Here is a 12,714-nt window from a genome sequence, read left to right as displayed (position 1 = left end):
ACCTTTTTTGCGATTTTTGCAGGTACAAGTTCTCAAAATAAAACAAACTTTCCTATTTTGTGTATTGTTATACAGCATGCTATTTAAATGACTTGATACATAACAGATTTAAAAGAATCAATTATGATATATCAATATCAACAAAAACACTTTGAAACATAATTTACTCAATATTCTTTTAAAAGCATTGGAGTATATATGTTATACGTTGTATATTGCAGCATGTGCAAAAAATACTGAGCAAATTAAAACTCCCTTTTTGAAGTCCTTTTCAAGCAGTACCAGCACTTAAGTTCAACTAGATATCCACAACTTACCTGATTTCTACATTAATCACTTTGAAGGCCTTTTCTACAAATTCCCGCACACTGTGGCTCTCCCCGGTCGAGATGACAAAGTCATCCGGTTTTTCTTGCTGCATCATCAGCCACATCGCCTATCAAAGGCATAAGACAGAGAAAACAAATTCACATATTTAAAAAAAAACAATTACGGTACTTGCAAATCTGGTACTTTTCGCTTTCCACAAAAAGAAAACTGTTCATTTTTTTCAATATTATCCAAACGACATACATCACAGAGGTCACAAAAACACCTAACTAGCCCATCAAAGGCACAAGTTTATAAATCATCAAACGTTACATCATTCTGGCAGCAATATTCACTTATTTTTCTTCAAATTTTCTCATATATTCCAACTCTTTTTACACTGCAACCATTTTATATATGAAATTTAAAAAAATGTAAAGGTTTGTTATGAGGGAACGCTGGTAGACAAGCCCAGCTTTGTCAAAAGAACTACACATTCGAATCTCAGTATTTCTTACTTCAATTATCCTGTTTCATATATTAAGGTTAAATAACAATCAAACATATTTCATTAATCCATGAAAAAAAAAAATCATTTTTTTTTTGGGAAACCAGTGTCCAGATTAACAAGGTTCCACAGTACAAAGAACTTAAAATTGTAATTAAATTTCTTATGAGTTAAAAAGTTGTGCATATTTTTATAATTCATAGAATTAGTTGATCTTGACTTTGTATCTAAATCCAGTGTTCAAACAACACATTCCAATGTGCATAGAAATTGAAAAAAGCAAATTAAAGAAAGTTTGCAATTTCAACTAAGTGAGAAAAAATTTGAAGAGACTGTATTTTTACAATGTTTTTCGTTATTCACCCAGAAACTTTTCACATTTTGATTTCGATATAAATGGGCACCAACCCTTTTTTTTTTAAATAACTCATTCATTTTTTTAATAAGAAAGAAGAGAAACACTCGGTTAAAAACCTCCTGGATCTGTACCTGATTTGCATGGAACTGGGTATTGCAACATCAATCTAGATTTATTCTCTTAAAAAAGACAAATCCTGGAAAGTTTTTAACAAAATTTATTGAACACTGAAATTTGGTCATTTTGTTTAATATGATTCCACTATGAAATGTCTTGCTCATCAATGTGACCGGCCCAGCTTATTAATTAGTTTCTCATAACACTCAGTTGCAATTATTCAAAACAAGAGTAGCAGAATGAGAGAAAGGTTGATAGAAAGAAAAGATTTTTGTGTATCCGTGTCAGGTATTTTCTCATGGTTGCATGGTTTATATTTTCATACTTGCCAAGTTTTTGAAATTTCCATGGGGGAGATTGTGAATGCTCAAAATTGAAACCTAAATCACATGTATGTATGTACCCCTTAGAGACAACATAACATGTATGTATATACCCCTTAGAGACAAAATAACATGTATGTATACACCCCTTAGAGACAAAATAACATGTATGTATATACCCCTTAGAGACGGTAAAATAGCCCTTTAATTGACATATATTGGGTTGTTCTTTCCAATTATGTAATTAGATCTTAGAATATAGGAACAGTCCACTGGTTGAATATGCTTAATTAATGGTTTCAACATCGGGAGTCTCCCTCCTAAATAGGGAGTCCCTCCTAAAACGGGAGTCTCCCTCCTAAATAGGGAGTCTCCCTCCTAAAACGGGAGTCTCCCTCCTAAATAGGGAGAGTTGGCAAGTATGTATTCTGATCAAGTAGTAATTATAATTTCAACATTTGGAAAAAATATCCCAGATCAAATCTTTCAATGTCAATTCTGTATTCTAGAAACTTTAAGACACAGATAATTCCTTTTCCACACAGACAGATTTTGATAAAAATCCAACAAAACGATATAAAAGAAGTATCAAATTTGCTTAATTAAGGAGCCTCGGCCATGACAAATTATTGGAAATGTTCCTTTTTTTCAAATACTCCACATAGAAACTCCAACCACAAACCTCAAATCGAACGTGTATAATCCATACAATCCTCCAGAAAAAAAATTCAGCCAAGATGACTGGAACATCCATTTATAAATTTGAAATAGACACTTTTGTAGCACTTTGTCGATTTTAAAAACATGAACTTCATCAAAGTTTGCAAAATATTGCCATTATCGAACATTCTGCACTAAATATTTTTCCTTATGAAAATGCAGAATATTCCCTAGATTTGCCCCTATATTTTCCACCAGGTGAACCAGACCTAGACTACTGTGTGTCTGAGATTTTCTATCCCTTTATATACTCTACTTCAATGTTTATTTATGAAAAAATAATAACTTGATTCTGTTCTCAACTGCTTAGGATAACACGGATGAAAATGTGTCTTTTGTTGGCGTAGCTTGTAGCGTGTTTAGGTTGAGGGGAGGCTGTTTTGTATGTAAATGTTACTGGGGTATGGAATAATGTTTACTTTGAAAGGGTGACAGTGTTTATTCTAATAATAACCTGTGCAGGATCTGAATCACAGAAAGTAGAGAGGAAAAGAATCAGACACCATCCCGTCCCAAGTTTGTGTGTGTTCATGCCTTGTAACAATCACTGGGTTGTTGTTACAAGTTATTAAATTCAAATCTCCATGGTTGCATGACATGCCGACTCTCCAAATCTGATTGGTGTATAAACACACAATTGCCATGATAAGCTGATTTGGAAAACATTAACAGAAGGTGTTCAGTAAACCATTGCATTGTGGTAACATATCTGATTAGATTGGTTTAGGTAGTAAGGCTACTTTATTTATTTCAGACTTGATACTTGTCTATTGTAAAGGTTAAATTCCTCCCCTGAAGCACACTGCAACTCAATCCTTACAATAATGATATCAATTTCAATTCCAATAAATACAGTCACTGATGCATGAACAGGTTTTTTTCTTCAAATCCAACAAAAAAGTGCTATTCCAACTTTCTGTATTAACTACCTAAAACACGGACAAAATTTCTTCAGATTAATCAATTCAGAATATACTTGTTATTTTGTTTTTAAGATGATTGTACTACTACAATACAGCAGTTTATAAACCATCAACGTAAGAATGCTTGATGAGGTAAGGTAGTGTTGAATCTATGAATGGTAGACTACAAAATACCAGTAAGATAGAATCTATGAATGGTAGACTACAAAATACCAGTAAGATAGAAATACTTCACAATGGTAAGACAATAGTGTTGAATGGGCAAACACTGGAAATACTTAGGATAATTATCATAAACACTTCATGGAAACATGACAAACAAAAATGCTCTCCATAACCACTTACTGAAAATATGACAAACACAAAATAATTCCATAAGATTTACATTATAATCTATCCAGTACGCCGGAGCCTGTAGAATATTTCAATGCAATGTGCTTTTATAATCAAAACCTTATTACAAATAAAGCAGTAAAAATGTATCAATTTCCAAAAATATCTTTCAAATTTAGGATTCATAAAAACGTCTTAGACAAATTGCCATCAAGAAAATATCAAAATCTTTAAAGTTGAAACTGGAAAAATGTACATTTCAAAAAGAAGAGTGTTTGGTTGGTTAAGATAACAAGACATTAACACATGGTGCTGTACCATCAAACAAGTGCGCCAAGTAGGTGAAGAGGAAGCTGATCTGGAGCCTGATAGAGAAAGATCTGCTTACCTCAACGTAATCCTTCGCATGGCCCCAATCTCTCATAGAGTCGATGTTTCCAAGCTGAAGGTCTTCCTGCTGGCCAAGACTGATTTTGGCAACAGCTCTCGTCACCTTACGTGTCACAAATGTCTCACCTGAAAAATTAAATGATTACAATATTACAATTTTTTTTCATCTCATTAACTTTGAAAAGACAGTGCTGAGATAATTAAATCTTGGGTGGAGTCCTGATGATACAACACCATGGAACCTGTATATACCTAATTAGTTCCTAATATTTCACATATAAGAAAAAATACTTTTCTTAACATGGTCAAATTTGTTTTTAAATTCATGTCTTTTGAGTGCAAGATACCCATACAATGTACCATGGGAAGTAATTTAAATATCCTTAAAAATGCAGCCTTTTCCAGCATGGTGACAAGAATAACAAGAACTGTCGCCAGAATGGCAGACTTATACTTCCAACTGCTAAGAGGCCTAGGAATAGTTCTTTCGAGAACATTTTTTTAAAACAATTGTGCATAACTCAATAAATGGGGAGGTAACTATAACAAATTCACATCATCTCAAAGAAAGTATTACATGTACAAAGTATCAATCAAAACCTAGTGTGAACAACATTTTTAAACAAAGGGGCATAACTCCATAATTAGGGAAGGTAACACCAATTTACCTACTTTATTGACATCCTCTTGATATAAGAGTTCTGTGTACCACTTGCTAAGTGTTTTGGGAGGAGTGGTCACTGGTGTGAACAACGTTATTACACCAAGGGACATAACTCCCGTAAAAATAGCCGGATCAAAATATTAATCGCAGGTGCATAACTTCAGAGTGGCCTACATAAGTAAATTTCCAAGAAATTCAGACGAAAATTGTAGACAAGACAAGATTGTGCTGGCTGATTTTTTGTAAAAAGGGCATTACTCCATTAAAAAAAGGTGGAATTGTTAATAGCAGATTGGAAAACTTACCATTGAGTTGGAATTTCATTCAAATTATTTGTCAGAAGATTAAAACTAATTTGAACAGCTTCAAGGAAAATTTTACAAAAAAACATCATTTTTTCAAAACTGGCTGAGGTACACTTAAGAGATCAGTCCCCTTGAAAAGGTTTGTTATGTATAAGAACATGTACAATGTATACCCAACAACCACTAAGCACATCATTTGTTTTGGCAACTAAAAAATTACAACGATAACTGTTTAATTGGAGTCAACAATCCCAACATTCTGCTAATTTTATGCACCGTTAAACTCAGTTGCTTCAAGTACCAGAAATTCTAACTCAACACGCAATTCTCAGATCATAGAAATCTAATTAAGAGTAGAAAATATCCTCCTTCCTTTAAGATATAAGTATGTTGGGGATATGACTTTCAACATTTAAGGATCAGCATCTTTCACAAGTAGTTTGAGACAGATCATGTTTCAGTTATTTTGGTCAGTTGGCAACATCGCCTCAATTAAACAACTGCAGGTAACATCGTACAACAGAAAGATTTACTGGCAAAGCCGAAGAAGTCCAGATGATTCCTTATTAAATGGATAATTTCATTGAGCACGTTTGAAATTAACTTTTGGAACTATGTTTTTACAGGTACATGACATGGCGACATCCTAGCGTTTAAAATGTGCTCACAATTCATCAACATTTTTTACTCCACCCAAATCAAATCCTTTTTTCTATCTCTCACCAGAAAAGTACAGAAGTAACCGTGGCAACTTACCAGGATATCAAATTAACCTTTGAACTCTCTTAATAAAGACTTGACAACGTATAGCGTTGGATTTTGTCACAGAAATTATGTCTCAATCATTGCCTGTTACTGGCTGACAAAGATTTGCCCCGCTCTAATACATAGACCTGTGGTATTACTATAACCAGCACTGTTATTGCACTGTCAGGACCGTCAACACACCCAGGGAACTAACACCCTAACCGTGTATACCCATCACCAATCACCAATACCTTGTTTTTCTAAGCAGACAAGTAGCAGGAAATCACTGTAGAGCCATGCCTGATCGGGATACAGTATTCTCTAGAACATGTTAGGTGATGTTTCCAAACACACACAGTCTTTGGTACAAAGGCATGCTGGAGTGGGCAAAGGGACCGGTATCAAAGAAACATTAGACCACTGATATAGCTGAAGGGCATTGACCTAAATGAGAACACTTTGAAGAGAGTGATAATCTCTAGTACAGGTACATTACTGGTCAGATATTTTCCCAATAGTTTCATCAGTATTGGCCCTCAGTCTGAAGCCCAATAGTGTTACGTATGTATACCATGAGACTATGTTTGTACGTGAATAAATCAAAGCTAGGTTTGTATGTGAATAAATCAAATTTTAAACAAGTTTATTGTACAAAAGTTATTTGTACACAACAACAACATCCCTAAAACAAAACAATCTTTCGTAATTTCAACTTTTTCTATGAAGAAATTGAACTGTCCTAAAATGGAACTGCCCAGACCTATAGATCTGCATTAATGAAAGTGCAGTTTTTCTTATTTCATAAATATCTAACTAAGAAACGATGATAAAATATATCAATCCTTATCCAGAAACATCCATAAGTGTAGTTTTCTGATAGTCTGTTACAAGGTCCAAGAAATTGAGCCCACACAACTTGTCATCACAGATAGACTACTATCAAGATGTTTTAGATAACTAAAGGAGGACTGCACTGGTTTACTAATTTCAGTCATGACATATAATACATTAAATCAACAGAACATGTAACACACAAACTGTGAGAAAATAATGAAATCATTATCAAATAATACTTGAGTAGATAGTCCATATGCAAATGTACCATATATAGATAATATGGCGGCAGATACATGTATCATAAATGAACAAGTTCTACCAAGGGCCTAAATATATTGAAACTAAACATTTCAAAAGAACAACAGGAACAATTGTATCAGGGTTTATGATACAGGGAGTAAAATTTATTTCTACAAATACATGTACAGAAATTTGAGTGTATGGTCATTTTCTGTCGGATGATGACTATTTAACATCCATGGACAATCAAATATTTAGTACATATATTGCATAATTGTATTTTGTTTTCAGACTCAACAATAATGAGAATACATTTGTATCACAATTCAGTAAATATGTGATGCCTAGTTTCTGCAAACCATACAACTATTAACAGACTCTTAACACAGATTGAACAAACTAAATAGAAAATATTTGAAAAATTGAATTCTGTTAACCTTCTGGCCCAAAATATTTCTATTATCCAGCCGAAATTTTGTAACAGAGAACTCTCAACTCGGCCAATCAGGGGTAAAAAGTCAAACGCAACACAATCAAATCTACTATAAACCTATCGACGGCTCGGGTTGTCTTGAAAGTAATCAGACAGATGAGATTCCCAACGAAAACAAAATTTCAATGGTAGATAAACATTGTGCTGTGGCTTTACAATGGAGACAAAAAATGACAGCCCAGATGGAGGAATGAAAACCAATTACGGCCACCAGTAATTCAGGACAACTTGTCAGGGATGACGGGATATCATCGATACTAATAATGTCAGGTGGACATAGTGACCAGAGGTCAAGCGGCTGTTTCATGTTTCACTGGTCATTTTGAGACAGGTGATATTACCCAAGGGTTTAAATCAACAAATTTCTCCCAACACAATCATTCTTTTCTTGAAATTGGCAAAATCACTACAACATGTTTACGAGGTAATAAAGTCTAAGGTATTAGGAGAAAAACTAGTTCTTTACCTGAAAAAGTAACAAACTATTGCAGAAGTTTGCTGCATAAATATGAAAGGAGCATACAGGAACTGTTTTGATATTTTCATTAAATGACTAAAACTTGTAAAATGTCGGATAAATTGGAATTTCACCAACATTATCAATTATATTAAGAATTTCACTGAATGAAATTAGCTCTATTGTTTAACATTATAAAACTAAAGAAATGTCTAATTCACCTTTCAGTTTCATGTATATGTATATATATACATTATTCTTCACTGCAGAAACTTTAAGCTGGTGATTCCAGTAATCAAAATAAAAGTTAAAAAAAGAAAAATATCAGTTTTGGCTGCAACACATCAATGTTAATAGCCCCCAATGAACCTTGAAGTAAACTACCAGCATGCTAACAAAGGCATTGAATAGTGTTAATGGCAAGCCTCTGCGTAACTTACCCTGTAAATATTAATCTGGTTTTTTTGGGGCGGATCAAGATTGCAACATGCTGCCAATATGTACCAGTATACCTACTTTGAGGACTAGTACTGCAGGTGAAATAATGTGAGATATATGATCCGGACAAGCAGTATCTCACATATTTTGTATTTAAGTTTAAGGTCGAAGGTCAGCATGTAGGTCACAGTGACCTAATGTATTTGAAATGATGTCTCTACCAGGGGTCAAACCTTGGACCTTTGGTTTACTAGTCGGACACTCTACCAATGGAGCTGAAGAAAATTCTCCCTAGCAGAGTCGGTAGGAAGCAGCTAGTATCTATTCAGGGGGATATGAGCATCTAACTCAAAATTTGTAAAGCTTACCTCTTCTGGGACTTTCATGGTTGAATAAGATTCCATTGCAAGCATACATATCATAAGCCTCCCTGTAGTTCACTACTATCCAGTAGGCATACACCTTAGCCACACCTACAAAGGTCATAAGGTCAGAGTTAAGGTTAAGAGGTAAAGGTCAAAATGCTACAATATAGGTGGTAATAATAAAGACATAAATTTGGAAACAAAATAAGATCTTATATCATTCATTACTGAAATATCTCCTGTTAAAATCTCTAATAGATGTACAAGTACCTGTTTCTGTGTCCACTGATGGACAAAAGTCCATCAATGAATCAAATATCTCGTAATTATTTTACCGCCATTGAAATATTTTTATGTTATTTTTCATTCATGTATCAAAATCTTGCGAATACTGACTACATTAATTACTAGTTTGGAACACAATCTTGAAATAAAATTTTCACCCAAAAAATATTTATCTTCATTATATGGTGGACTCATATTGCATCTTTTCATCTTTTTCCCATCAGCAAGAAAATAATTATTCCTCTTATGCTAAATAACTATATCAGTAATTACCATATGGAGATCTTGGATAAAATGGCGTGGTCTCTTTTTGTGGGATTTCTTGAACTTTGCCGAACATTTCACTTGTTGAAGCTTGATAGAACTTGACATTCTTTGGTAGGATGTCCTTACAGGTTCGCATGGCGTCGAGTAAACGGAGCGTTCCTACAGCATCTACATTGGCTGTGTACTCTGCTAGGTCAAACGACACCTGATCATAGAAAGTAACAAAGACAAAATTAAATGGTTTCATTGACATTCTCATGTCAGTTACTAACATTTCCTATCAAAATGTCTATTTTTGGAATTCTAGTATTTCATATCAATGTATTCACAAACTGTAAACATTTGTTTTTATTTTTTTGAATTCAAGTTAGGTAAGTGGTACAAATATTTTCTGTTTCGATAATACTTAGGAAATGTTGGTGCCACAACATCAGTTGAGTTCACCAATAAGAATTCCATTTTAACCTTATGTACAGAAGATGAAACAAGGTTTTCTGTTTGTGGTTTAGAGTGGCTACCCTTGTAAATGTATCCATACACATGTATTGTACTGTGTAACTCTGGTATTTAGTGTGGGATAGACATTATATACATTGTAGGTCCCAAGTTTGTTACCTGTAGGTTTTTCCCCCCTTTTTTTTTTTTTTTTCAATAACTCATATTTTGATTTAACACTATAATTCTGTAAAATGCTTGCGAAACTTGATTTATATGGAACACATTTGTACAATTGTAGAAAAGAATTTCAAAAGCTGCTTCATGTTAGTGACAATGGAAATATATTTTGGCCTGATTTTCATGTTTGTATACATGTACTGGGTGACAGTTTGCTTTAACGCAACGCTTTCCAAATGTTAATCAGAAGAAAACCCATGAAATTTTATGTAAGTACAGGTAAGACTTTGTTTTCAGTATAAATTCATGAAAAAGAACAAAGTACAATCATTGTATTGTCATCAAATAACCTATTGTTCTACTTTCTATTAAGCAGTTCTTTCCTCATTAAATAGAGCTCCATTAGCATGTCATCACATATATTCTTTATCCTTTTTAATAGTTGGTTATAAAAATGTTTGATTTTTTTATATTAAAAAAATAATATCCAAAAAATTAGATTTAACTTGTTAATTTAATCAGGAATTAAAAGACTTTGTAAAATTGAAAGCGTTAGCTTTTAACCCGTTGTCTAACTACTTAATTGATGGTGTCAAAATAACCGTTCAACAGGCTTTAATCCTTTTAGAGAGGAAAAAAACTTTTCAAGGCAAACGATTATCCACCAAAAGAAAATGATTTAATTTGTATTAGTTACACGTAGAAACAAAGAGCTGGGTGATCATGAAGAGATGGATGTCAGATGAGAATGGACAGTTTTAACTATCTCACTTAGCATTCTGGTAAAGGGGAAGCCATGTAACGAGCCTGTTTCAGACCGATTCGTCCATTACGTGTTTGAATGAAGCAATTTGAGGGAAGAAAACGTCCAAGTGATGAGGACAGTTGTGTAAACATTGGGACTGACGGCTAATCACCACACTGACAGTCCAAGTGACACCCAGATCCTTCTCTATTATCTCTCATTCTCACAGACAGCGGGACATCATTTCGCTTGTTATAGATACCCCACAAAGCCTACAGCCTTCCCCTAGTATCCCCTCCACCACAAAGGGAAAGGGCCAGCACAGCCCCTACAGCTATGGTATCATACCCAAGTTAATTTGAATACATAATCCGACCCATTGAGCCGGTGATAGTTATCAGGGTTTGTACAGGGCCTGTATGGAGATCACAGTGGTTGGAGGACCTAAAGCTCTTATACCTAGTAATTAAGCACTTAATGATATTCATATCTCACCAATGTTACTGGTATGTTTACAGTGATACACATACGATAATCCTGTCATTCCACCTTCACGAAAGCTACCACATTTTGATGAGAAACCTTAATTGGTTAATAGACTGTATAACACGAATTACACTGGGCATCCTCCCTTGTTAACTAGTATACCGTGTCTTTTCCAGCCATGGGACCACTATATAGCCCCCTTTTAGTAATTTAAAGGGGACCATTTTTTAATTTAGGGCTGGGGTAACATCTCATACTTGTTGAGGTTTTCTTCAAAACATATAACATCCTCTCTCTCTGCCCCCCCCCCCCCCCCCCCCAAATTATTGAGAAAACACTCTTCATTTGAAAGTAACCTAAAGGAACCCTGACTTAATTACATTACCTTCTGCTTTATATACCAGTAAACAATCTTTAAGTGACAATTGAATTTCTGTCATTTTTCGTTCTTTTATATATGCCTGTTTAATTTACACATGTACTCAAAAACAGAAATGGCATTATTTTGGTTGTTAAATATCATTTTGAAAACAGAGAATTCTATTTGTAGTTTACTCTATCCCCTTTGGTACCCCAGAAAGACACTTTCAGTCAAACTTTTGCATTAGGTAATCCAGATATATCAGGGACCAAAAAAGGCCCTTATAGACACTCATCCTTTGTAGATCAATATATTGTATAAATTTTGGAGCAAATAGAGATGCAAGCTGTCATTTGAGTTAAGTATTAGTCAATACATGTGTGAGTTTAAAACTGTATGTCAACAAAGGAACTGCCAGCTGACGTGTGAGGACACTAATGTCATACTAGAAAGGAAACTGATAATGTGACATTAACTGCAAACTAATGGTATATAAGTGCTTTTACTGTATAAACTGGTCTTTTAGTCTGGGTATCTGATACGTTCCATATCCTCTATGATAGGTTATAAAAAGCAAATTTTACACCATGATAAATAGAAGTTTACCTGAAGAAGGAAAATGAACGAAACATAAATTTGAATGGTTATATCTTATGCTTGAAAAATTAGATATCAACCACAACTGAACATTCTTAAATATCACATTTAACTTTGAAATATGTTACACAGCTACAATAAAAGGTGTTATCAACATGATATACTGGTCCTTATATTGAAATAAGGTGTTTTATTTTGACACTGTCATCAAGTTGCTTTACGGTTAAAGGGAGGTAAGTCATACAAATAAATGAGCAACTAGGCTCTCCTTTTGTGTTAATCTATAGAAACGGTATTCAAAGAATTGAACCACTCTCATATAACATCAATCATATGAGCCAATGATAACTACCATTTGGTCCTACATGACCTATTTCTGTTAATTTATACATCATTTACATTAATCCATACAACTGAGAGTAAAAGAAATTCTATCCAAAAGAGGACATAATATATTTAGTATATTAATATACAATTTTTATTTCTTATACACATATTTATTAAGTAGAAATTATCAACTTACCTTTACATGGCTTTGAGCACCAAGATTGTAGATTTCTTCTGGACGGACCTCACTAACGATTTTCACCAGACAGGTGCTGTCTGTCAGGTCACCATAGTGTAGGTGCATTGCTGTAATTAACAATGCATATATGTTTGTTAAAAAATGATGGTGCTTACATTCAGGGGAAAAAATATATTACAATAATGATATTACCTTTTTTTAAAGATAGTACACTGTATTTACAACTATAATTCAACTCAAAACAAAAATTTATTGCAATATCATGATAAAAATAAAACAAGAAACCAAATGCAAATACAAGAAAA

At 33.8% G+C, this 12,714-nt stretch overlaps 1 protein-coding gene across 2 annotated transcripts in view; it reads right to left on the bottom strand.

The window, feature by feature from the left end:
* The window catches only part of LOC110446271 (GDP-mannose 4,6 dehydratase-like), a 47,223-nt gene that overhangs the window by 19,346 nt on the left and 15,163 nt on the right, over window positions 1-12,714 (bottom strand). For both annotated transcript variants that reach the window (XM_021491333.1, XM_021491334.1), the window contains 5 exons: window positions 12,407-12,516; window positions 9,086-9,284; window positions 8,531-8,635; window positions 3,980-4,107; window positions 318-436 (listed from right to left, as the gene is read on the bottom strand). In XM_021491333.1, the coding sequence (XP_021347008.1) occupies window positions 318-436; window positions 3,980-4,107; window positions 8,531-8,635; window positions 9,086-9,284; window positions 12,407-12,516 (661 nt within the window). The remainder of the gene's footprint in view (window positions 1-317; window positions 437-3,979; window positions 4,108-8,530; window positions 8,636-9,085; window positions 9,285-12,406; window positions 12,517-12,714) is intronic.

This window comes from Mizuhopecten yessoensis, unplaced genomic scaffold (assembly GCF_002113885.1).
Source record: "Mizuhopecten yessoensis strain PY_sf001 unplaced genomic scaffold, ASM211388v2 scaffold2671, whole genome shotgun sequence".
Lineage (NCBI taxonomy): Eukaryota > Metazoa > Mollusca > Bivalvia > Pectinida > Pectinidae > Mizuhopecten > Mizuhopecten yessoensis.
The sequence above is the reverse complement of the archived record's forward strand: the minus strand, read 5'-3'. Positions and strand labels throughout refer to the sequence as shown.